This window comes from Mastigoproctus giganteus, chromosome 13, assembly GCF_048544385.1.
Source record: "Mastigoproctus giganteus isolate SK-2022 chromosome 13, ASM4854438v1, whole genome shotgun sequence".
NCBI classification, from domain to species: Eukaryota; Metazoa; Arthropoda; class Arachnida; order Uropygi; family Thelyphonidae; genus Mastigoproctus; species Mastigoproctus giganteus.
In genome coordinates this window covers 51,975,298-52,003,098 of record NC_143587.1, presented here as the reverse complement: position 1 = coordinate 52,003,098, position 27,801 = coordinate 51,975,298, and the positions used below count along the sequence as shown (strand labels likewise).

The following is a 27,801-nucleotide window of genomic DNA, read 5'->3' as shown; positions in this document are numbered from 1 at the left end:
ATCCACATTCATGAATTTTAACATGTGCAAATTGGACTTTGTACACATGTGCAGTCATGGAGAAGCAAACCCAATGACCCAACTTTCTTTGTATATATATATATATATTTTTTTTTAAATTGCAACTTTTAACTTGGCATAGGGCTGGCATAATATTTCTGTTATTGTGGTTTAGGTAATCAATTAACAACAATCCTTTTGTGTTCCAGAAAATTGAGACCAACACTTTTCCAGCTGATAGTTGAATTCAAAATTTTTTCAGGCTTTGAGATCCCCTGTACTTCCACTGCATACAATTTTAAATCTTCTAAGGTTCAACATAAATTTAAAGGTTTCTGGGTAACCCCAGGGGCTCACATCTGGTGAGTATGGGCTTGGCACACCCAGGGAGCTGGATATCATCATTCTTCTCTTTCTTGGTGATTCCCTTCTACTTTTGACTCTTTCTCTCTCTCTCTCTCTCTCTCTCAAGGTAACTCAGGAAATTTTTTTTGGGTGGTGAAGTATAAGCTTCAGGCTTTCTTGCACCATGTAGTTAATAATAATAATTCACTTTCAGAAACTTCAGGCATTCCCTTTGGCCATTTGGCTCATGTATTATTGTTAAAATGATTTCATAGGAAATGTTAAGTATTTTTTTTTTTAAAGTTCAAGAAATTTAATTTGGTTTTCCAATTTTTTTTTTTAGTATGGCCAGCATACTACAAATAAAATTTAATCCTATCCACATATATGGTGATCGATTTTTCTTACTGTGGTTAGTATAACAAGGATGAGGACTCTTTTTCAAAGATATCTAGTTAATGTAATTCTCTTCATAGATGGCATATAATAACAACTGAACTTGAAAATAGGCAACAGATATTTGTAAATTGTGAATGGAAGAGTTTTCAACTGATGTAATCATAAAATATAATCCATGTTAGCAATAAACAGAGCTAAGCATAACTAGTCATGCTTAAGATATTGCTGCAGCACTAACCCCTCTGCCCCATTTTCTGATTGGAAGAGCTTTTCACTCTTGAGGGAAAAAATATTCCTATTATGGTGTTATGTTTCATTGTAGTTGTCGGAATCAAAAATCACATGCCAAAAATACATTTGATTTGGATCAATTTTTTCACCCACTGAGATTTTGACATATGTTCCATAATCTATTAGGGTTCACCTGCTAGCTATAGTAAGTTTCGAAACAGCTGTCCTGGTAGTGTCTTGGATTTTTAAACATAAAGAAGATACATCTTTTTCAGTGACGACACATGATAATTAAAAAATTTAAAAAGGTATTAGCAATTTATACAGAATCACAAATAAAATGGTTCTGCCTAAGTATTTTTTCTCTAAGCTGAACATAAACACAAGCCTTGTTGTCAAAAATTTGGTCCTTTGTTTTTTAGTGTAAGCAAAAATCTCAATCGCCATGTGTTCAAAACGGAATGCTGTGCTGTACAGTTTTTATTTGCATATTTATCTTTAAGCAGATCTTATTATATTTCAGTACAATTATGTGAATTTTTTTTAAGATGTTTTATTTTCTATGATATCAATGAAACTGTTCCCCCAGTCCCCTTTTACCTTCTGAGTAACCCAATTATAGACCATTTTATTAACTTTATAAATGAAGGATATAATTGTCTCAACAATAAGCTATGGACTAGTGGTTCCTGATTCCAATGATTTTTGCACTAGCTGTTAAAATTTTGCTGTGGCACACTGTCTTAAATAATATTTTGATGTGAATGGTATGGCATCATGCTTTTTTCTGCACTTCCTTTTTTCTGAAATAATTCAGTATACCCATTTTGATATCCAATTCTAGTCAGTTTATTAAGACTAGATATTAAAATACTGCAACTAGAAGTGTAATGGGACAAGGATTTTAACTGAAATGAGTAATAAAAGCAAAATAACTAATTTATGTCTAAATCAGAGCAGAGTAATACTTCTAGTTACAATATTTTAATTTCTAGTTTGTTAATGAACTCTGGCTAGTTTTAAATATCAGAATAAGTATATATACTGAATATGCAGACAAAAAAAAGTGATGAAATAGGTTGCACAAAATATCTGCACCCTGATCCTTGATAAATATTTATATGGAAAAAAATCCCAAAACACAATTGTTAAAAACAGAGTAATATTGTTCAAGGTTTAGGCCAAAATGGATGTCAGATGAACTAATGAGGCATATGGCAGAGAAGAAAAATGCATGGGATACTTACAAATTAACACATGACACAGAAGCCTATGATAGATACAAGTTGATATGCAACCAAGTTACAAAGGAGGTTAGGCAGGCGAAGGCAGATTACGAGAAATCCTTGGCAAGGGATGCAAAGAAAAACAGCAAAGAGTTCTTTACTTATGTAAACTCTAGAAGGAAGGGGATGAATCAGATTGGTCCACTTGATATTGATGGGTCAACTGTTGATGATCCTGCTCAGGTAGCTAACAAACTAAATGAATATTTTGCATCGACATTCACACATGAGGAGTTATTCAGCAAAGGGAATGCCAGAGGTGTATTCAACTCTAGCAGTAAGCTACAGAATCTTGAAATAACTGGGAGTAAAGTGGAGGAGAAACTGTTGAAGATAAACACAAGAAAGGCACCCGGGGTGGATGGGATCTATCCAGTTATATTAAAGGAGGCAGCAAAGGAAGTAAGCAAACCCTTAGCCATAATTATGAGAGCTTCCTTGGACTCAGGGGAGGTACCCATAGACTGGAAATGTGCAAATGTGACCCCAATTCACAAAGGAGGATCAAAGGCTGACACAAGTAATTATAGACCTGTGAGCTTAACTTCTGTTCCAGGAAAATTAATGGAGGCACTGGTTAAAGAAGCACTGCAGGATCATTTAGACAAGACTTCAGTTATAGCTCAGACACAGCATGGTTTTGTTAAGGGGAAGTCTTGCCTGACCAACTTGATTGGATACTATGATGCAGTCACAAAAGAACTGGATGCAGGGAATAACTTTGATATTATATACTTGGATCTTAGAAAGGCTTTTGATACTGTTGCACATGGAAGACTGCTACACAAATTGGAGCAGTGTGACATTGGAGGCAAATTGCTGCTATGGATAAAGGGGTGGTTGAGTGGGAGAAGACAGAGAGTGGTAATCAATGGACACTGCTCATCGTGGACTAATGTTATTAGTGGAGTCCCTCAGGGCTCAGTGTTGGGTCCATTATTGTTTTCTGTATTTATAAATGATATTGATGATGGTATATCAAGCTTAATGTCCAAGTTTGCAGATGATAGAAAGGTTGGCAGGGTTGTCAAGGACACTACTGACACTATGCTGCTGCAACAGGATCTGGAAAGGTTCAGCAGATGGGCTGAGAGGTGGCAAATGAAGTTTAACATTGACAAATGTAAAGTACTACACATGGGAAACAGCAACCCCAGAGCAACGTATCAACTCTGTGGTACTACACTGACAGTGGTAGAGAATGAAAGGGACTTGGGGGTGGTTGTGCAGGCAGATATGAAGTTCTCTGAGCAGTGCAGACGGGCGGCAAGAGTAGCTCATGGAGTATTGTCAATGATATACAGGAATTTTTTCAGCAGGGATAAGGAGGTGATTATTCCATTGTATAAGGCAATGGTCAGGCCACACCTAGAGTACTGTATACAGGTCTGGAGGTCTCATTTCAAGAAGGATGTAGAGCTGCTGGAACGAGTACAGAGAAGGACAACAAGATTAGTGAATGGAACAAAGGGGTGCTCTTACGAAGAAAGGCTTAAGTTTTGCAAATTACAGTGTCTGGAGACTAGGCACCAGCGAGGTGATCTGATAGAGGTGTATAAAGCCTTGAATGGTTTGAGCATGCTCAATGCTGATGGGATCCTTCCTCTAGGTCAGAATAATCACCTGAGAGGGCATAAATTCAAATTGAGGAAAGACAGATGTAGGATAGACGTGCGGAAATTTGCCTTTAGCCAGCGGGTGGTTGGTTGGTGGAACAGACTGCCATCCCTTGTGGTGGAGGTGATAGCCTGAATAAGTTTAAGGCTCGGCTGGACAGGTATTTTGAACGAACAGAGGGGTGAAGTGGAAGTGGGTTTTTTTTTTTTTTTTTTTTTGGCTGATGCTGCATAAGCTTGCTTTCTTGCATCAAATGCCTCTACTAATGCTAATGCTAATGCTAAAACACTAATTTGCAGCTATATATATATATATATATAATTTTAAACAGCTATACCATGTGCATATAAAGCAACTGCTTATGCTTACACACAAAACCAAACTTATGCTTACACACAAATTTACTGAGACTATTTCTTCAACTTGTTATTGTACACACATCAGCGATTTAGACCATGCTACACCACACATATATTATGTCTGTAAATTGTGTGCATGTTCTGTGGTCAATTTGTTGTTTGCTGGACAAGTTTCCAAGAGGGGTAATAAAACCATCTCCCTTCACCTGAAACTAACTAACTAACTAACTTTAACCCCAGAGGCTCACATCTGGTGAGTATAGGCTTGACACACCCAGGGTCCTGAGCTGGATAACATCATTCTTTTCTTTCTTGGTGATTCTTTCTACTTTTTTTTTGGCCAGTGCAGCATAAACCTCAGGCTTCCTTGCACCATATGGCTTATAATAATAAAATAATAATAACTCAGCCATGTTGTGAATGCCCATAAAATTCCTCGCGTCACTGATGGGTTTCAAACTTGCATCTTTTCCATCTGCTGCAGAGAGGGTGGTGATTATACAACAGTGCTGCTAACCACTAGGGCCCATTTCTCCAAGGCTCCAAAGTTGCAGGGCCCTACAATAGTGCAATTACAGTTTGTTCAGAGGCTCCACACCCTTATTTTTAGGATCTCTTAATTGTGTGCCTCATCCCTACACTATCCAAATCTGGTATTGCTTACAAATGTCTAATTTCAAAATATAATTGCATTAATTAATGCAACAAAACCCGGGCAGTGTGTTGTCATGGGTCCAATCAAATTGCTCTTGACTCTTTTGTACTATATATACATAATCCAAATTATGTATAATAGGATGATTCAAAATGAACGGAACACGGGGACTCACATCTAGTGAGTATGGGCTTGGCAAACCCAGGGTCCTGAGCTGGATATCATCATTCTTCTCTTTCTTGGCGATTCCTTTCTACTTCTCTCTCTCTCTCTCTCTCTCTCTCTCTCTCTCTCAGGGGATAACTTGGGAATTTTTTTTTGGCTGGTGCCGCATAAGCCTCAGGCTTCCTTGTACCATATGGCCATTAATAATAATAATAACACTTTCAAAAATTTATTACTCAGTAACTTGGTCATATATTATTATTAGCCATATGATGCAAGGAAGCCTGGGGTTTATGCTGCACCAGCCAAAAAAAATTCCCAAGTTACCCTGAGAGAGAGCCAGAAGTAGAAAGGAATCACCAAGAAAGAGAAGAATGATGATATCCAGCTCAGGACCCTGGGTTTGCCAAGCCCATACTCACCAGATGTGAGCCGCCTGGGGTTGTATGAACATGTAGTCAAAACCAATTTGTAAAAGAACTATAACGGTTATTTCTATAATCTTACATAAGTTCAATATGCACCCCTCGTGTCAGACATCAATCCTGTAGGTTAATTCATCGGAGATCTCTTGTAGCATATCAACGTGGATATTTGAAAACGGCAGCCACGTTGCGTTTCTGCGAGGAAGAGGTGATATAAACACGAGGTTCTTGACGTATCCCCACAAGAAGCATGGCGTGATATCTCGTTGTTACCGAGTAATAAATTTTTAAGTGTTCAGTTGTTTTTTAATTAATCGCCCTGTATTTTAATATTAGTAACTGTAATGATTCTACTGATGCAGTTCTCAGCTTTCGCACCGTTATGTAGGGACTGTGTGCCGTGGGTGAGAAGTTTCTAAATAAAAAAATAATCACTCAGGATGAGTGATTATTTATTTATAAAGCATAAAGTCTGCCAGCGTTCACAACAATTTAACCATTCATTTAAATTTAATGGTATGTTATCCACTTCCCCCCCGCCCAAAGGAATGAGTTACACGAGAATGATAATTTTAAAAATCAAAGTGAAAAGATTAAAGTTTCTCCACTCGGTATTTTTCCCATTTTCTTTTTTGCACCGAAAGACACGAAGCAGGGTATTACACCACAACAATTCCAAGTTTCTACAGTTTTGCTAAGTTGCTGCAAAAGAGCAAATATACATGCCCGACCAAACATACAAAAAATGCATGCACAGAAACTTACATTTTCGCCTGTAGAAAATATTCCATAAGGCAAATTCTGGATTGGAAAATGGCTATCTTCAGCAACAGGAATAAAAGCCATTTTTCTTTCGCAGTGTTATAATCAAGTGGTCAGAAAAATGAAATTTATGAAGAGAGAGAGAAGCACTTGACCTCGTCTGCAGCTAACAGATAACCCAACAGGCGGTAATCTCAGAAAACATAATCAAACTGAACATCCGAGAAGCCACATGATAGTTCTCCTTCGATCCCTATTCTTAAGAAAACGAAACTGCGTAACGCAAAAAACTCCACCAAAGGGACAGCAAGCCAGCCGATAGGGAAAATGCAAAATTTTTATTTTGATTTGCTAGAAGTTTGGTGCTTAAAAAAAAACAACAACAATACAACTTCTATTAGAATAAGCACCAACCAGGAGCGAGGGGTGCTGGGGGTTTCGGGGACTAATGGCAGTCATCGTGAAACAGGTGGGTATATGGGATGTTATTGTCATTATTAGATATATAGTGCCAGGAAGCCTGAGGCTTATGCTGTACCAGCTAAAAAAAAAAAAAAAAGAGTTACCCTGAGAGAGAGAGAGAGAGAGAGACAGACAGACAAACAGAAGTAGAAGGGAATCACCAACAAAGAGAAGAATGATGATATCCAGCTAAGGAATCACCAAGAAAGAGAAGAATAATGATATCCAGCTCAGGACCTTGGGTGTGCCAAGCCCATACTCACCAGATGTGAGCCCCTGGGGTTGTGTTAGGATAACTAATAATAAGGATAGGTACATGTATACTTGCATGTATTCCAATGCTAGAAGTATAGTAAATAAATTTGATGAATTTGAAATGTTGATCAAGACATCAAAGGCGGATATTGTTGGGACAGCAGAGACGTGGTGTCACACAGATATAAGGAATGCAGAACTGGAATTTGGGGAGTACAATGTGTACAGAAAGGATAGACAGGATAGGAAGGGAGGAGGTGTTATGCTGTTAATTAAGAAAAACGTAAAATCAAAAGAAGTGCCTCCAGTTGATATAGATGAACAGTGCACTGTTCAGTCAGTTTGGTGTGACATAAGCGCTGCGAAAGCAAAAATAAGAGTAGGAGTGTATACTCGAATGAGTACAATGAACAATTGTACAGATAAATAGAGTGGGCTAGTAAATCAGAATGTCTTATAATGGGAGATTTTAACTTCCCAGATATTGACTGGAACTTGTGGGTTGGTGACTCACACACTAGTAAGACTTTTGTGGATTTATTGGATGATTGTTTTCTGCAGCAGCATGTTCGAGAGGCAACCAGAGAGAGTAATACTCTTGATCTGGTTATCAGCAGTGATCATTCGTGCATTAAGAATTTGCAGATAAAGAAACCACTAGGTGGCAGTGATCACAGTGTACTGATATGAGATTTACTTAAAGATATAATTACCATCAGGGGTAAAGGAAAGGGTTTTTGTTTCCGTAAAGGTGAGTACTGTACAGTGGTCTCAGACAGTTTTTAAATTCTGTACAGTGGGATAAACTGAGGATGTTACCAACAGTAAATTCTAAGTGGGAAGCATTCAAGGAATTAATCGTGGATGCTGCTAAAACTTTCATACCTATTAAGAAATATTGTTCAAGGTTTAGGCCTAAATGGTTATCAAATGAACTAATGAGACTCGTGACAGAGAAGAAAAATGCATGGGATGCATATAAATTATCAAGCGACTCAGAAGCCAATGGCAGATATAAGCTAGTCTGTAATCAGGTCACAAAGGAAGTTAGGCAGGCGAAGGCAGATTACGAGAAATCTTTAGCAAAAGATGCTAAGAAAAACAGCAAGGATTTCTTTACTTATATAAACTCTAAAAGGAAGGGGATGAATCTGATTGGTCCACTTGATATAGATGGTTCGACTGTTGATGATCCTGCATCTACATTCACACATGTGGAGCTATTAAGGTTTGAAAATGGATGGGATGGAATCTATCCAGTTATATTAAAGGAGGCGGAAAAGCAACTAAGCAAACCCTGAGCCATAATTATGAGAGCATCCTTGGACTCAGGGGAGGTCTCCACGGACTGGAGATGTGCAAATGTATCCCCAATTCACAAAGGGGGATCGAAGAGTGAGACGAGTAATTGCAGACCAGTTAGTTTAACTTCTCTCTTCCGGGTAAAATAATGGAGTCACTGGTTAAAGATGCATTGCAGGATCATCTAGACAAGACTGCAGCAATAATTCAGACACAGCATGGGTTTGTTAAGGGGAAGTCTTGTCTAACAAATTTGATAGGAAAATATGATGTGGTTACAAAGGAACTGGATGCAAAAAATAATTTTGATATCATATACATACAGGGTTATTCAAAATGAAGTCCGGGGATTCAGAATTTTTTTTTGGGAAAGCGCATGTGTCAATCATTTGTAGCCATTTCGAAAGAACGCATAATGTCTCAAATTTCGTTCCCACGCTCGCGATGTTCTGTGTGCTGCACGGCTAACCAGCAGATGGCGTTGGACGCATACCGCCGTGCAGTCGTTCGTTTGCCTGTGACACTAGTTCTGCTCTGTTGCGCTAGCTTCGGAATGTAATGAGAAAGCTTTTACTGTGTTGGAGTTTCATGTAAGTAAATCTGTTACCATTGTGCAACGCCACTTTGCTGACAGAGTGATTTTTTCTGATGAATCGACCTTCCATTTGTCGGGGAAAGTGAATAAGCAGAATGTGATTTTGGGCGATTTCACTAAAAGGTCTCATATTGAACATTTATGAGGTATGTAAAAAAACTTCATTACTATACTTACATTCTGGAAATATTTCTTTCTTCCTATGTCTGCTCATGTGTGCACAGGAATTGTTTGAAACCCCGGACTTACTTTTGAATAACCCTGTATTTGGATTTCAGGCAAGCGTTTTACACTGTTCTGCATGAAAGACTATTGTACAAATTAGAGCAGAATAGTATTAAGGGTAAGTTTGCTACAATGGATAAAAGGATGGTTGAGTGGGAGAAGACAGAGGGTGGTATTTAATGGGTGCTGCTCTTCATGGACTAATGTTATTAGTGGAGTCCCACAGGGTTCGGTGTTGGGTCCTCTGTTGTTTTGTATATTTATCAATGATATTGATGAAGATATATCAGGCTTAGTGTCGAAGTTTGCAGATGATACAAAGGTTGGAAGGGTTGTTAATGACAGTAATGGCAATGTGCTACTGCAACAGGATCTAGATAATTTGGGCGGATGGGCTAAGAAGTGGCAACTGAAGTTTAACCTTGACAAATGCAAAGTACTGCATATGGGTAGAAGTAACCCCAGCAAAACGTGCCAACTGTGTGGTACTACACTTAAGGTGGTAGAAAATGAAAAAGACCTGGAGTAATTGTGCAGTCAGATATGAAGTTTTCTGAGGAATGCAGACATGCTGCCAGGGCAGGTCATGTGGTTTTGTCAATGATATATAGGAATTTTGCAAGCAGGGAAAAGGAGGTGATTGTCCCTCTGTATAAGGAAATGGTCAGGCCACGCCTTGACTACTGCCGTACAGGTCTGGAAGCCTCATTTTAGGAAGGATGTAGATTTACTTGAGCGTGTATAGAGAAAGGCAACAAGATTGTTGAGGGGAATGAAGGGATCCTCTTACCGAGAGAGGCTTAAGTTCTGCAAATTGCAGTGGCTGTAGACTAGGCACCTGCGCGGTGATCTGATTGAGGTATATAAGGCCTTGAATGGGTTGAGCACGCTGAATTCTGATGGGATCCTTCCACTTGTTCAGATTACGAACCTAAGGGGGCATAAATTCAAATTTTTTAGCATTAGCATTAGCATTTTTAGCATTAGTAGAGGCATTTGATGCAAGAAAGCAAGCTTATGCAGCATCAGCCAAAAAAAAAAAAAAAAAAACCCACTTCCACTTCACCCCTCTGTTCGTTCAAAATACCTGTCCAGCTGAGCCTTAAACTTATTTAGGCTATCAACCTCCACCACAAGGGATGGAAGTCTGTTCCACCAACCAACTACCCGTTGGGTAAAGGCAAATTTCCGCACGTCTATCCTACACCTGTCTTTCCTCAATTTGAATTTATGCCCTCTCAGGTGATTTTTCTGAGCTAGAGGAAGAATCCCATTAGCATTGAGCATGCTTAAACCATTCAAGGCTTTTTACACCTCTATCAGATCACCTCGCTGGTGCCTAGTCTCCAGACACTGTAATTTGCAAAACTTAAGCCTTTCTTCGTAAGAGCACCCCTTTGTTCCAAATTAAGAAAAGACAGATGTGGAATAGATGTTCAGAAATTTACCTTTATCCAGCGGGTGGTTAATTGCTGGAACAAACTTCCATCTGTCATTGTGGAAGTTGATAGGTTAAATAAATCTAAGGAGTAACTGGACAGGCATTTGGAGAGAATGGTGTAATTTTTTTTTTTTTTTTTTTGGCTGATGCTGCATAAGCTCATACACTTGCTTTCTTGCATCACATGCCACTACTACTAATATTAATTACAATAATAATAATAATAAATCGCACATCAGTGTTATACTGTAAGACACAAAATATATCATCATTGTTCTCTTTCCTGGTTCCCGTCATGGTTCCCTTTTGCTTCTGACTTGTTTGCTCTCTCTTTCTTTTGGAGTAATTCAGAAATTTTTTTTTTTTTTTTTTTTTTTTGGCTGGTGCAGCGTAAGCCTTAGGCTTCCTTGCATTATATGGCTAATAATAATAATAATAATAATAATAATAATAATAATAATAATAATAATAATAATGTGGACGCTGTCCTCAGGAGAGACAGCGTCCACAGCAAACATGAGATCAGAAATCAGAGAATAGAAGAATACTTGGACACACTGAAGCAGAACCTCCTCGCACTCAGCAAGAGACTAGACAGATACAAAGAGAGCTCCCAGAGGAAAATAAACAACCGAATCTTCGATGAGAACCAAAGAGCCTTCTACATGAAACTGGGTGAAAATGAGAAAGCAGGAGACGGACCACCCGAGAAGAAGACGATCGAGGAGTTCTGGGGAAATATCTGGAGCAGTGAAGTAAGACATAACAGTAGAGCACCCTGGATAGAAGTAGAACGGAAGAAAACCAAGGATATACAAGAGATGAGAGAGTGGGAGATTCGAGAAGATGAAGTAAAACAGTCGATCGGGAATACCCACAACTGGCAAACCCCAGGAATTGATAACATCCACAACTACTGGCACAAGAAGCTCACCTGCACACACAAGCACCTAGCAGAGCAGTTCACTCGAATGATAAGGCTCCCGGAGATAATCCCAAAGTTTCTGACCGAAGGAGTCACATAACTGAAGCCTAAAGACGAAGATACAAGAAACCCGGCGAAATACAGGCCAATCACCTGGATACTCAATGATACAGTGGATTAAAATTGCTATACATAAAATTACTATCTCTGTTTACAGTGTGGAATGTACTATGAGTAGTGACTTCATTGTCTTTTCTGGTAGTAAAAGAATATGTATACAGAACTGTTGTAAATGAAGAAATTCATTTTTCTTAACAAGTTCATTTATTGTAAACATATTCTCTTGATAAATAAATTGTATTATTATTATTATTATTATTATTATTATTATTATTATTATTATTATTAGCCATATGGTGCAAGGAAGCCTGAGGCTTCTGCTGCACCAGCCAAAAAAAATTTCTGAATTAATTACCAGGAGAGAGAGAGAGAGAGAGAGAGAGAGAGAGAGAGAGAGAGAGAGAGAGAGAGAGAGAGATTGAGAGAGAGAGCCAGAAGTAGAAGGGAGTCACCAAGAAAGAGAAGAATGATGATGTCCAGCTCAGGACCCTGGGTGTGCCAAGCCATACTCACCAGATGTGAGCCCCTGGGGTAATGTAAAAACACATCTCCCAATGAAGAGATTTTGCTGGTATTTTAAATTTTGGTTTCCAAAAAGATTTGTCACATCCTACCAAATTGCACTGAAATCCATACAAGGTTTAATATTTAAAAAAAAAATAATAAAAAATAGCGTGTGTACCCTCTATGCACGAAAGATGTTTTATATGTGAATATCTTTGATGACACTTACTAAATTTCGAAGAGCTAAAACCGAAATCATGAAGGATGTAATTTATGCTTACGCCTGCTATTTGTTAGTGATAAATAGGATATACACGCCCGCTGCTTACTCTACCGAATCAAAATTTGGAAGAGGCTAGGCCAATAGCCCAATTACACTGTTCAACAAAAAAATCCTTTGAAAAAATTGAAAATCCATTCAATTCGAATTCAAAAATCTTTTGAATTCCTTTCTTAAAATAAGCAAACTTTACTAATTTTGGGTCGAGAAAAACGAATGTAACTTCATAAATTCTTTATTAGGTCTAGTTTTTGAGATACAGTACTTTCGCTATTTTCTAAGAATATAGTAATTTCAGCAGTAGTCGGAGTGAAAAGTAATATATTAAAACAATCTCATATTTACATTGCCTTGATACAACAGAAATCAGAGTTGTTTTTAATTAAAGCGTAAAAAAACAAGAACACATGAAAACTGCACAGGAACCGAAAGTACTTTCTCAAAATGTTGCCTATTCATGACAGCGCCTTCTTTAGCATTAGCATTAGCAAAGGCACATGATGCAAGAAAGCAAGCATATATAGCATCAGCCAAAAAAAACCCCTTATTTCACCCATCCACTCGCTCCAAATGTTTATCAACTTCTATAACTACAGATGGAAGTTTGTTCCAGCAATCAACCACCCGGTGGCTAAAGGCAAACTTCCGCACATCTATCCTACAACCGTCTTTCCTCAATTTGAATTTATACCCCTCAGGCGATTATTCTGAGCAAAAGGAAAAATCCCATCTGCATTGAGCATGCTCAAACCATTCAAGACTTTATACACCTCAATCAGATCACCTCGCAGATGCCTAATCTCCAGTGTAATTTGTAAAACTTAAGCCTTCCTTCGTAAGACAACCCTTTATTCCATTGACTAATCTTGTTGCCCTTCTCTGTACTCGTTCCAACAGCTCTACATCCTTCTTAAAATGTGGCCTCCAGACCTGTATACAATACTCAAGGTGTGGCCTGACCATTGCCTTATACAAGGGAATAATCACCTCCTTATCCCTGCTAGAAAAATTCCTGTATATCATTGACAAGACACCATGAGCTACTCTTGCAGACCGTCTGCACTGCTCAGAAAACTCCATATCTGCCTGCACAATTACCTCCAGGTCCTTTTCTTTCTCTACCACTGTCAGTGTGGTACCACAGAGTTGATACGTTACTCTGGGACTACTGCTTCCCATATGTAGTACTTTACATTTGTCAATGTTAAACTTCATTTGCCACCTCTCAGCCCATCTGCTCAACTTTTCTAGATCCTGTTGCAGCAGCGTACTGTCATTAGTGTCATCAACTCTGCCAGCCTTTGTATCGTTTGCAACCTTGGACATTAAGCCTGATATACCATCTTCAATATCATTAATGAATACAGGAAACAACAATGGACACAACACTGAATCCTGGGGGACTCCACTAATGACATTGGTCCACGAAGAGCAGTGTCCATTGATTACCTCTCTCTGTGGTCTTCCACTCAACCATCCCTTTATCCATTGTAGCATCTTACCCTTAATGCCATACCTCTCCAATTTGTACAGATTGTAAGCCTGTTGGTTGGTTGATTTAATTTTTATGGTGCTTTGGCAATTGTAAGCCTATGAATCTGTTTATAGCATGAACAAGTAATAAAAACAAAAATAGAAGAAGAGGGGAAAGGAATAAAAACATTCACTAATTATTCGTTCTACAGTTTAAGTGTTTATTTATATAAGGAATAAAAATAAATTAAAGAAAAAATCGACTCATCTCACCAGAAGAAAAAAAATCGCATATTCCTGTAACCCTATCCTCCACATACAGTACTTTTTTAGTTAATTCAGTTATGGGATGTTTTGTAGTTATTCAGAACAATCCGTGGGTGAACATTTACAGTTCGCAAATCGATATACTTTTTATATGTGAAAATAACTTGCGTGAAACTATACTGTCGTTAGGTGGCGCTACAGTGTGTACACATTTAAAAAAAAAACCACCTGTTAAACCGTCGTGGACGCTACCGTGTATGAGTTTTCTTGCTCCGTTTTAAATTGATAATATGCTTTACAGTGAAACAGTTTTGTGAACAATAAGTGCATAAAATGAGTGAGCTGTTTTAAAGAGAGAAACATAAAGGGAGAGAATTAGAAGTAACCTGGATAGGTTGGAAAATACTGTTCAATTTTTTTCGATGAGCATCTGACTGCTGCAAACGTAAGCAACAAGTAAGTAGCGCTTACTCGCAAAGATAAGCAAATAGCGAAAACAGGGGTATTGCGCGCGCGCGTCCTCTGCCCGGAAGCCATGCAATATTTCTGACAACTTGAACATCCTGTTTATTAAAAGATCGTTACGGGAGGAGACAGTTATATCAACCATATTATTATATTTATCAGAATAAAAAACGTATTTCTAAATAATTTTCTGTACAGAGTAATACTCGTAAATATTCGAATTAGAGTGGATATTTAGATGTTAGTCTTTACGAAAATTAACGTGGTTTGTTAAACTCCTGAAATAATAATAATTATTATTATTATCAGGAAGTACACGAACCTAAGACAGGTCAAAGAGATGTGGCATATGGGGCTCACATCTGGTGAGTATGGGCTTGGCACACCCAGGGTCCTGAGCTGGATATCATCATTCTTCTCTCTCTCAGGAAGTTGAATTCAGAATTTTTTTTTTTTTTTTTTTGCCCTGTACAGCATAAGCTTCAGGTTTCCTTGCACCATATGGCTAATAAAAATAATAAAATAATAATAATATGCAACAAGTTACGACCATCCCGATCATCGTGGCAACCACCGGTATGGTGCCAAATACCCTACATAACAGCATAACAGCAATAGGTCTCCCAGCGAACGCCTACAAGGAACTCCAGAAAGTCGCAATCCTGAACACCTGTAGAATAGTCAGAGTTTCTCGACCATCAGTAACACCAGACACAACAACAACAACCCTGTGTACTTGGTAGCAATACCCATCACGAAGTGGAACCCCCAATCAGGTAGAAATAATATAAGAGCAATAATAATAATAATAATAATAATAATAATTATTATTATTATTATTATTGCTCTTATATTATTTCTCCCTGATGGGGTACTACCCCTTGACGGGAACTGGTATCAAGTGCACAGGATAGTTATGTCTATTGTTATTGATGGTCGAGGAACTCTTTGACTATCTTACAGGTGTTCAGGATTACGACTTTCTGGAGTTACTTGTACGTGTTCTCTGGGAGACCTATTGCTGCTAGGCTGTTATGTAAGGTCTTTGGCACCAACCGGTGGTTGACACGATGATCAGATCGGGATGGTCGTTATTTGTTGTATATGCCACGTCTCTTTGATATCTGTCTTAGGTCCGTGTACTTCCTGATCTTTTCCTTGGATTTTCTGGAGGTTGCCAGTGTTGGGAACCGCTATGAATACAAAAAACAGCACCGTATTTAGTAGTCACACGAGCTTGAGCTACGGTCACTCAAAGTACATGTACTTATGTGCCTGACCACTTTAAGTTTCGAAACGAATAACGTAAAATATATAACTGAAACTATTCAATAATGTTTTACGGCATTTATAACCCGAGGGCCAGCACGTGCCCAGACTTCCCTGGGAAAAACAACTTGCTGCGTCCCACTATTATTGTTGTTATTATTTTAGAAATAACATAAATAGTGACCTCCTCCTAAATACGGGGTTTGAGCTTGGGGGGGGGGGGAAGACTCCATCAGCTGCCCTACATAGAACAATCGCATAGCATTCCCAAAATTATTTCGTAGGTGAACTTGATTATACCTTTCGAAAATGTATTTATTAAAAGTCATAATCAATAAATGTAGCTTCTAGCCTCTCACCTTTACTCCTGGACAGGGGTTGAAATTGAGAATTTTACAAACTGGAATGGTCGTTAATAAAATATCTCATTTTTAATAATCAAGTATGTGCCGATACGTGCGACGAACCGGAACACTGGAACGGTGTTCCGGTACTCTTAGCGTTCCGATCCCTCCTTTCCGAAGAAGAACGGAACTGATTGTTAACAATTTTTCATGTCACCACTTGTTATAAGTTCTTATTAGTAGTTAACATTGAAAAATTTTCATCCGGCTGCGCGTAACACTAATTGTCCACCCATGTTCCAAGAAGGAGAATATTTTGACTAACTGCCCTGTGTGTGTGTTACTTTTAGCGCCTTGAATCTTGCATTCATTTTATCTCTAGACTCAAACCTACATCAAGAATTCCAAAATAGACTGATCATTATGCCCCATATGGGGCATAATGGTCAGCCTATTTTTGTTTATGTTGGTTTTATTTTATTGTACAGTTGTTAGTTTACGTCTCTATCTGTGATATTATACGTAATTTGGACCTGGTACCCGTCGAGGAGGGCGCCGTTAAATTTCTATGTAATTGGCATCTATATTTAATTGATTTCTTTTATTTATTTATTATTCTACCTTTAGATTTTCTAAATTATTTTGAAGAGTTTCTGCTACAATATTTTTAGTCTTGTTACCTTTTTCTCTTCACTCCCTATTGGTTTGTTTATTACGTTTAATTTAATATTTTCACTATACGGTTTTGACATGATACTGGCACAAGTTTTTATTTTAAATTTATTTTTAGTACTTTTATCTAGTTATATATATATATATATATATACTCCTAAAATACTCCTAAAAATATCGGCAATATACATTCGGGCGGGTGGACTGACAAATAAATAATAATTGCTAGATTTCTATTCTTCTGATTTCAATGAAATTTGGAATGGCTAGGGAATCTTTCTAAAAGAGGAAAATATGATATATTTTATGAAATTTTATGAAAATCCATCCATTGGCAAGTTGTTAAATGCGAGCTGATGGACGTGGTAAAGATAATTTGACGTTTATGTATACTACTAATGCTAACGCGCCTAAAGTAGGGCCGAAACTATTGCTCTGTTTCAATCTAAGTTGATACCATTGTATCCGTCTACTAATTACTGGGATCCTTTTATATGAATTTTCATGAAATTTCATATTTGGACCTGTTAAAAGTATTTGTGGAGCCATCCCAAATTTCGTTAAAAATGGACCACTAGAAATCCGGCAATTATTATTTCTTTGTCCGTCTGCATGTAATAACTCGACTTCCAGGAGATGGAGTGTCAGGTAATTTTATATTTCGCTCTATTAGAACGATTTGTCGAGCTTTCCCAAATTTCATTAAAATCCGGCAATTATTATTTATTTATTTAAAAAAAAAAAAAAAATTCACACCCTTATCAGCGATCGTATTTGTCTAAGAATTCATATAAAAATGGGTGACATTTCTTTCTTTATAAGATGCTTTACAGGACTTTCTTGTCCTTTGGCTATTTTTGCAGCCAGCAGGGTTTAAAGTGTGTAGGTAATGTAATGGCATCAAATCTCACAGCACAACAAACTTTATTTTGTAACGTGTTGGCCGGGTACTGCACCACTTTTAAATGGCCTCTCCAAAAGGTTAATTGGCTATTTGTTTAAAAGGTGAGACTGTTGTGATAGCCCCTTTCAGGTCCACCATCAAACAGCAGGTGGGTCTCTAGTGACAACACAGCTAAAACAAAAAGATACAGTAATTCTCATAAATGTTTATAGACATATATAAGTTCAGTTGTTAGTTATTCATTGAAATTTTCTCATCTAAACTGCTCAGCCACTAGTATACCTCTGAAATCCAGCAAAATATAAAATCCGTCATCTCTCAATTCACGTGGGTGCTAGATTTTAAGGAGATTACTGTATAATGTACTTCAAGGGTCGATTTATGCATTACCTTACAGTGCTCGTACAGTTTCAGTGCCGTCCGTAACTTTAATATTGTCCAATGTATTTTCATTGCACGTATTTGCTCAATCCGACATGGTTCCGGCACAGTGGTCTCGGGCGACAGACAGTGTCCGTGTCGAACTTTAGATATCGTCGCCAACGATATTTTTGTTTTCTCTGTTGCCGCACTGACACCGGCGACGCAGTCACTTTCCGTAGGCGAAATTTGTGTATAATATCCGCCGTAGCACTTCGGTGAATTTTTACGAGCACGGTTTTTTTCTTGGAATTAATTTTAGTCAGATTATACGTGCAACTTTGGCTGAACTATATTTCTTATTTAGCCATTTAATTATTCAGTTAATTTCTGTTATTAAGTTAAGGATTTTTTTTAATTACTGCTATTTCAAGTTACGATTTTTTTAAACTTTAATAAAGGATGAAGAAACAATTATAGAACTGGTTCGTTCAAATATATAATCTATGATTTATCATATTCTAATTACTGTACTTTGATAGCAACTTCAGGAAGAAAATCGACAACAAATTGGCGATGGAAGGGAAAAAAAATTGTTTGTTGCTTACACTGGTTGTATACAATTTTCTTTTTCGTTAAATTTGAATTTTTGTATTAATGCATGGAAAACAAAAGTTAAATATTAAAAATATAAATTGAGATTAATATTAATATGTGACAATTAATGACGAATGTTTGTAGAAGTATTTTTCACTTTTTTTTTATCGAGGTATAAATTGTTGTCATCTACATTGGAGTTCGCTTTGCATAAGCAGCACCTACCTAATCCTCCTTTCACCCGGAATATACCCCGTCATGGCATGGACTCCATAAGGTGATGCAGGGTGTCCTGTGGTAGTGCTACCCATGCGTTGCACAATGTGTCAAGTAATGTTCACAGATTGGTCAAGTGGATGGCCGTAGCAGCGAACATGCTTTTCCAGTAGATCCCAAACATGCTCAATTGGATTGGGATCTGGGGAGTTGAGTGGCCATAGGAGGATGGAGAATTCATTGTGATATTCCTGAAACTAGTTAGCAACCTGCCTGGCATTGTGGCGTGTTGTCTGGATGCACAATCGTCACTGAATCCATAATAATAGAAGGTCGCTCCATAAGTAATGTCTCTTGGCGACAACATTTTTTGTAGTTGAGTTAGCATCATGAAGTTTTATAGTATATTGGTAGTATAGATATTAAGATAAACTTGCTGAAATAAAAGTTTCTGGCTATTAGAGATCCGAAGTTGTGAACAGTCAAACCGATGTCTGTTTTCGCCAACGGTCAGTGATAGAATTCCTTTTCAAGTCAGAAAAAATCTCAGTTATCCAGATTCATAAAAAATTGAGGAACGTATACCAACAAGACACTCTGGATGTTCGTAAATGGCTTACACATTTGTGACCAGCCAAGGAGCGAAGTCTGTGTGTATTGAAGAAAACACCAATATTTTGATAAAATAATTCAAAAAGACAGGATAATAACCATATATGCAATGATGCAAGCACACTAGGGTGCTCAAAGATCAATGTATTTTAGACATGTTAGATTATACAGTAGGAAAATACTGTAAATGGGCCCAAGCTGCTGACAAGAGAAATGAAATTCTTCATGCAGGAGTGCAACAGATTTCAAGGAGATTTTTTTTAATGGGGCTGATAACAGGTGATGAGACCTGGCTCTTCCATTATGACTCTTATTCTAAACGCCAGTCTATGGACTGGACACATCCATCAAACCATCATATATCCAGCTACAAAAAAAACCTTTAATTACTAGATCCCCACAAAAAATTATGGCTATGGTGTTTTGGGACAGAGGATTGAGAGGAACCACAATTTTGGTTGATTTTTTTTTTTGAGAAAGGTCAGACTAAATAAGGAAAAATGTCACTAAACACTCGATAAGCTTAATAGGACTATAAAACAAAAAATGAAGGCTCTAACAGGACACCAAATTGCATTATACCATGATAATACCAGGCCATGCACTGCCCACATGACTCAGATAAAAACTACAGACCAAGGGTGGCAAGTTTGCATTCTGCATGTAGTCGGACTTGGCACCGTCTGATATTTTATTTTTTTCAGTGATGGAGAGCTGAAAAAGACAGTGAAAAAGTTGTAACTTCAGCAGCAGGATTCATTCTTTCATCACTGTACATATCTGAGTTAGAACGATAGCAAAACTGTATTAATAAACAGTGCATACATAGAATAATGTATACATGTTTTGTTTAAATTATATAAATTTCAACTTTGCATCTGTTGTCTTTATACTCTTATGGCCAACGAGGCATTGCTTATGGACTGACCCTTGTATATAAACTGCGATACTAGCTGTTAAAAAGTCACAGTAATGATGGCAAAAATGTGTATCTTAAAATTCCTCTAGCTCTCATCTGATCAATTGTATTTCGTCTTTATTTCAGTCTATTTCCACTTCTATAGAAAGGCATTCCTTTCACCAGTCGTTTTTAAATTCAACTTTAAAGCTGACCACTCCTTTCAAATTTTCTAAAAAAGAGGATAGACCAAGCTTAGGAGAAAAACACATTATACATAAACAGTTATTTCATAAATGAAATCCTTCGAGTTTCGGGATCAAGTAATTGCCATACTATACATAGCTGCATTTATATCTGGATACTTGTATGGGATACATGTCAAATTGGCAAGTCGCGATATATGAACTCATACTAATGCTTATTCAAATTGTATGAGATGCTTCCTGCATTGACTTTTCCAGGTACATCTTTCATCCTATTCGTGTCATAATTTCATATAAATGAATATATATTTGCTGGATCGTGAATATATTTTCTTGTTTGTATGGATTATTACTTGAAAATATTTATATATTACACTGGTGTGCAAAACTTAAGGACCAACGCTATCTAAAGGGTACAACCACAAAATCTTTATTTAAGGTACTCTTTACTGATCAGAGTAGATTCAGTCTCAGCAGTGATTCTGGACGTCAGCTAATCTGGCGAGAGGTTGGCACATGGTATCACTCTATAAACGTCACTGAAAGGGATCGATATGGCGGCCGAGGTGTTCTCTTCTGGGGAGGCGTTATCTTGGATGGACGTACACAACTCCAGATACTGGAAGGCGGTACTGTAACCGGTGCACGCTACTGTACTGAGGTCATCCTTCCCCATGTGCGTCTGTTCCGACGTGCCATTGGCCCCGAGTTCGTGTTTATGGATGATAACGCCACGCCCCATCGCACTACAGCTGTTTATATGCTTTTGGAAAGCGAGGACATTGTTCGTATGGATTGCCCTGCCCGTTTTTTCCATCGATCTAAATCCCATCGAACACATATGGGACGCTCCGGGAGACGCCTGGCGGCACATCCACATCCACCAGAAAATGTTCATCAGCTGAAGATGGCGCTGACAGAGGAATGGCCGATGTTACCGCAAGAACTTATCAACAACATTGTTCTAAGTATGGACAGGCGGTGTAATGTCTGCATCGACATTAGGGGTGGCCATATCTCCTACTGAGGACCACCTCTTCCCTTTGGTCCATCTTTGGAAGTGATGCATCTGTATCATGACAGCCAGTGCTATGTTGCCATTTTTCAATAAAGTCCCTCTGTACCGTTTTGTTTCCATTGTTGTGTCGGTGTTGTTTCCTTCGTCATTTCTGTACCTCACGAGGTTCCTTTGGTATGCTTTTCCCATATCCAGGCCACTCCTATGAGAAGCTACAGGTAAAAACCTGACTGGTCCTTAAGTTTTGCACACCAGTATATAATATTCATAACGTATAATTAAATTTTTTTATACGATTCAATTTCTCAATCAACAAATTTTTCTTTTTTTTTTCATTCCTGAATTTGTGTTTTTAGCAGATTCGCACACTATTGGGGCAACGATATGAAGTTATAAAATGTCTGAAGTATCACTAAAATAAACAAATTAATAGTATATTATTATTATTTTCTTTTTATTTTCCCCATTTGTGATGTTGTTACTGTGCAGACGGATTAGTATAAAGTTTTGGGAGTGTACCTAACACTACTCAACTTCCTTATACCACGTTTACATCTAGATACTTGAAATGAGATATATGTATCGACAGAAGTCACACTTGAAATGAGATATATGTATCGACAGAAGTCGCACGTACAACTTGTATATATGTGTGAGGTATAAACCTATTTACGTATATAAGCAAGTGCCGATGCTTAACTCTGGCTAAATCAAAAAATTTACATTCTAAGTTGGCAAATGTCATAGAACGTGGAAAGTTTCATTTTTTTAACGATCCTGTGATCGTCCCAGAGTGTAAACACGAATTTTATATTAAAAAGTGGATTTTTTTTAAAAATTATCATCGCTTCTCATTTTGAACTGTTATCTAACAACCCTTCGGTGATAGAAGAATATCAGCTCAACAATGGTTGCAGGATAGATGTTCGAAAGTTTGCCTTCAGCCAGCCGGTCATTGATTGTTGGAATAGGCTTTCATCCGTCGAAGTGGATGGCTTGAATAAATTCAAGGGAGAACTGGACAAATTCTTGGATGGCACGAATGGGTGAACTGTGTTTTTTTTTTTTTGGTTGATGCTATGTAAGCTTGCTTTCTTGTATCATTTGCCATTACTATTACTAAAATGCCCTTGTTTAGATATAGGAAAAGTGAATGATAAATATTTTAGGCGCATTCGCATGCACGAGGTGTGGCAATGAAGTTCCCCGACTGGTGCTGTTGTGGTCACGTTCGATGAGTTTGAAAATAAACGGGAGTGGTATGTTGTAATTCAAATTTCTTTCGACAGATGGTGGTACAGAGATTGTCCAGTAAACTCACAGGTTGCAAGTAACAACCAGTTTTTTTAATAGCGTTAACGTTCCGATTTTGCAATGGAGCAACGAACGGATATCAAATTTTGCTATAAACTGGGAAAATCTGCAACATAAAAAAACGTATGAAATGTTAAAATCTGTTTATGGTGATGAAACTTCAGTCCAACGTGAGGACGTTCGCAACCTCTCGAAATGAGGATGGAGTTGCAAAAATTCGATAAATTGTGGCAAGAGATCGTCGTCTGACCCACAGAACTGTTATCCAATAGCCTTTTGGTGATGGGGATATTACACCATGTCTAGTTTAAAAATAGGAAAAGTGAATGATTCATTAATGTGAAACATTTTGAAAATATCATCACTGAAATTCCTTTTTGAATCAATCTTTTGGGGACAGTGGACATATTCGCTATCTACTTTGCCCTTGCTATGTATTTGAGTATATACTGTACTTCATTTCAGTTTTGAAGTATTTGAGTATATACTTCATTTCAGTTTTGAAGTATTTGAGTAAATACTTATTTTGGTTATGTATAGATTTTAATGAAAAAAAGAAAGAAAAGAAAATCGGATATTTTTCCATCGATTTTATAACTGTATGCTGTAACAATATCGAATATAGACGTAGTTGTTACAAAAGAAATTGATAACTTTATATATTTGGTGATAAAAAAAAGCAGTAATAAATAAATTAATAAAAAAGAAGAAAATTACCAGCTGATTTACATAGGTTCTCTACTTAGCTCAAAAAACGAGAGCCCTGAAATATTCCGCCAACTTTATAATTGTTTTCTTTTGTCATGCTTCTCCATTGTCTTTTTTTGAAATTCGATAAGCAAAGGAGCAATTTTAGTTTTAAAAGACAAATTTTTCATTTATTAAAAGCATAAAATATTGAACTGCCTTTTATTCCCTTCAACTTTTTTTATCTGCTTGAGCAGACTGCATTATTAATGATATAAAAAATAAATGCGAAGTTCGCTAAGGTTATGTAACTTCATTTTGTGATTCCTTATTAATAATGCCTGGGCTCGTTAGTATGCTTTAAGAAGCCATTGTGAAATAATATAAAATAAAATTGGCGAATTTCTTTTATACTCCAATACAGCATGAAGAAGTAATTGGTTGAAATTGCTTTATGGTGCTTACCCATGGATCTTTGCTACAAGGAGTGAAGAGCTGGTCTAGCTCTGACCATTGGTTCACAGTGATTGGGTGTTATATTCCTAATTTAAAAAAAACCAGCCTCAAAGGGGAAAAAATCCTTTCCCTTTAAAATCGGGAAACGAAGTTACTCATTGGAATAGACCGTCCAATCACTGTGAACTAGTGGGCGCAGCTGGGCCAGTTCTGCACTTCTTGTCGCAAAGATCCATGGGTAAGCACCATAAAATAAATTTCAATTGTGCCATTTATGGCACAGAGAAGTAAGATACAGAGTAGACACTTGCTCAATTCCTCCCAGCGCCCTCACTTTCAGGGCATGAAACTAATTATGTTTTAATGTGGCGATCTGTGGCTATCAAAACTCACTGAGTAATAACGCGCATGCCCAACGCTAATAAAGTTGTTACCACGTGGTTGCTTCTGTGTCTCGAGTTCTAGTGTTCGTTGAACGTAGAAATTTTGTTTTACGTAGTCTTTTTTTACTATTGTTATAATTATTTGTGTATTTGTTTTTCTATTATTATAATTATCTGCTGTCATGCACAGAAATAAGTGTTTCGTGTGCAATAAATGTGGACTGCGATTGTACTAATTTTCGAAAGAACATTTAAGGTAATTTATCGGAATCCATAGAATCAGGAAATGTTTAATGAAATGTAAAAAAAAATAAAATAATAAAAAACTAAATAGCTAATTAATAAATAACACGTGGTTGCTACTTTGTTTTGAGTTCTAGTGTTCGTTGAACGTAGCATAGCAATTTGTTTTACATAGCTTTTTTTTAAAACTATTATAATTATTTGTGCTTTTTTTTTTTATAACTATTATTATAATTATCTGCTGACATCATGCACAGAAATAAGTGTTTCGTATGCGATAAATCTGGAGTTCGATTGTACCGATTTCTGAAAGAACATTTAAGACAATTTTTCAGAATTGATAGAACCTGGAAATGTAAAAAAAAAAATACTGAATAGCTAATTAATAACTAATTCATAACTTATTACATTAATGTATATGAATAGTGTATTGATATTAAACAAAGTAATAGTTTATGAAATAATTAAATTATTCCATAAAAAAATTTCATGAAATATGTCATAGCATCTTTATTGTTTCTGAAATCAAGTTAAGTCAGCCAGTCTCACTGACAAAGTGAAAGAGTCATAATCGCTAAGGTACTATGAGGATATGGATATTTATGATGAAAATGTATTGGCATATGTCTCAGGTTACCTAGCTAGAAATATTTTAAAGAGCAATAATTGTGAAACATGTAAAGATTTATTATTAGGCCCAAAAGATCATGATATCGACAAATTGTTGTTGTATTAAAGGTAGTAGTAGTAGTAGTAGTAGTAGTGGCATGTGATGCAAGAAAGCAAATGTATGAGCTTATGCAACATCAGCCAAAAAAAAAAAAAAAAAAATCACACCATTCCCTCCAAATGCCTGTCCAGTTCCTCGTTAAATTTATTCACCCTATCAACTTCCACAACGACAGATGGAAGTTTGTTCCAGCAATTAACCACCCGCTGGCTAAAGGCAAATTTCCGCACATCTAATCTACATCTGTCTTTTCTTAATTTGAATTTATGCCCCCTTAGGTTCGTAATCTGAACAAGTGGAAGGATCCCATCAGAATTCAGCGTGCTGAACCCATTCAAGGCCTTATACACCTCAATCAGATCACCGCGCAGGTGCCTAGTCTCCAGCCACTGCAATTTGCAGAAACTTAAGCCTCCCTTGATAAGAGGATCCCTTCATTCTCCTCACCAATCTTGTTGCTCTTCTCTGTACACGCTCAAGTAAATCTACATCCTTCCTAAAATGAGGCCTCCAGACCTGTACGCAGTACTCAAGGCGTGGCCTGACCATTGCCTTATACAGAGGGATAATCACCTCCTTTTGCCTGCTAGCAAAATTCCTATATATCATTGACAAAACCCCATGACCTGCGCTAGCAGCCTGTCTGCATTGCTCAGAAAACTTCATATCTGCCTGCACAATTACTCCCAGGTCTTTTTCATTTTCTAGGTGGTAGAAAATGAAAAGGTGTTAATGTAAGAGAGAGTATGGATTAAAATGGCCATCATGGGAATTATTGACAATGAGAGTAAGATATGTTACTACTCTGTGATTTATGGTACGATAGAAATTTATGCTGACTGTTAACAGCGTCCCAGTTAACAGTCAGTACTTTGTGTGTGTTCGGTTCGAACTTGCAGTGTGTATACTAGTGACCATGGCGTTCTAAATCGACAGCTATTGCACTCATGCTTCATTGAAAAGATTTTAAATCTTTGCTCGAGAGAGTACTGAAATTAAGCGGTATCGTTTGTAATATTTTATTTTGTTATTTATTTTTTTTATTTTGTATGTCAGAGGGAAAATATTCTCCTGGTGTCTTCCTTCCCACTGATTTCAACTTGACGTACACAGTATTACTGTTGCCAGTTATCGACCACTATGCTAATCTATTTTCATCACGCTAGAAAGGTGCATTAGATAGGAGAACCGTTGATATTGAAGGGAGACGTTCACCATAAAATGTTGAAGTTTGACTTGGAAAATATTATTTGTTGCGCTGTCGAGTTCAGAGCGCACAGTTCTTATCAAAGTTTCATTTACAGCAGCTGGAGTGAGGGCAGCAGGAGAGGAGCAACAACTACTGTCTGCTTTGATAAATTGTGCATACAGTACATAACTATGAATTGCCATGTATTATTGTATATAGATGAGACATATGTACAAAAATATGCATAACCATTTGGCTAGTTATTTGCATAATTTTATGAAAATTATGCAAATAACATAACATTTGCATAATTTTCTGAAAATTATGCAAATGCTATGCAAAAATTATGCATAATTTCATAATTTTATGAAAATTATGCAAATAACAGCAGTCGACGAATCGTCTACTTAATTATATTCTGTTTTGGTGCCCTTCAAGAAAGTACTGTATACATTCTTTGGTGAGAGTTAACTAAACGACGTTAACGCTAAGGAAAATTGTCACTGAAGTTGTCATTACTGATAACTGCCGTAAATCAAACTTCCAGGTTATTTTCTTAAAACCAATTTTAGAAAACCTAACCTTATTTAATAACATTGTGTTTCCTGAATACTAATTATCCTATTTTAGGTAACCTAACCTTAATGAGTCTTAATGAATATTCACTTTATGTCTTAGCGAGGAGCCTGCTACATTACGTTTCCTAAATGTTTAATTAAAAACTACTGATTATTATATTTTAGGTAACCTAACCGTATTTAATAAAGGATTACTTTTTTAAGTAATTATAACTTGATTCGCTGAGTTTAAGTGTGCTGCTCTTGTGCTCTGTAAATATTAAAATCAGTATTAATCACAAACTTAATACAGTAATAGAATATTCTGATACAATGCGGCAATAACCTTGAAAATCTGTACTATGTTTGCTCATTCAATTTCGAAGTCATCCTTTTGTTGAACAACATCCGTTCTGTGAAGTAGTTTTTTGACGTTACAAAATCGCTGTTCCGTCGCTGCAAATGCTAATTTTCTAGTAACAGACTTTTTCCGAGTCTCTCTCTCTCTCTAACGTTTCAAACGAAAAAAAAAATCCAACTTCCAAAACTTGTGGTTTTATTAGTATCACCTAACCAGGGTTGGTAGTA

The 27,801-nt window shown here is 37.1% G+C and overlaps 2 protein-coding genes across 2 annotated transcripts in view; one reads left to right on the top strand and one right to left on the bottom strand.

The window, feature by feature from the left end:
• The window catches only part of Faa (fumarylacetoacetate hydrolase), a 102,381-nt gene extending 95,935 nt beyond the window's left edge, over window positions 1–6,446 (bottom strand). Inside the window, exon 1 of the mRNA XM_090388054.1 lies at window positions 6,248–6,446. Coding sequence (XP_090244180.1) covers window positions 6,248–6,328 — 81 coding nt within the window. The 5' untranslated portion in view covers window positions 6,329–6,446. The remainder of the gene's footprint in view (window positions 1–6,247) is intronic.
• A 7,978-nt stretch (window positions 6,447–14,424) lies between these two features.
• The window catches only part of LOC150076048 (ras-related protein Rab-27A-like), a 90,950-nt gene continuing 77,573 nt past the window's right edge, over window positions 14,425–27,801 (top strand). The window contains exon 1 of the mRNA XM_090387395.1: window positions 14,425–14,549. The gene's annotated coding sequence lies outside the window, so the exon portion shown is untranslated. The remainder of the gene's footprint in view (window positions 14,550–27,801) is intronic.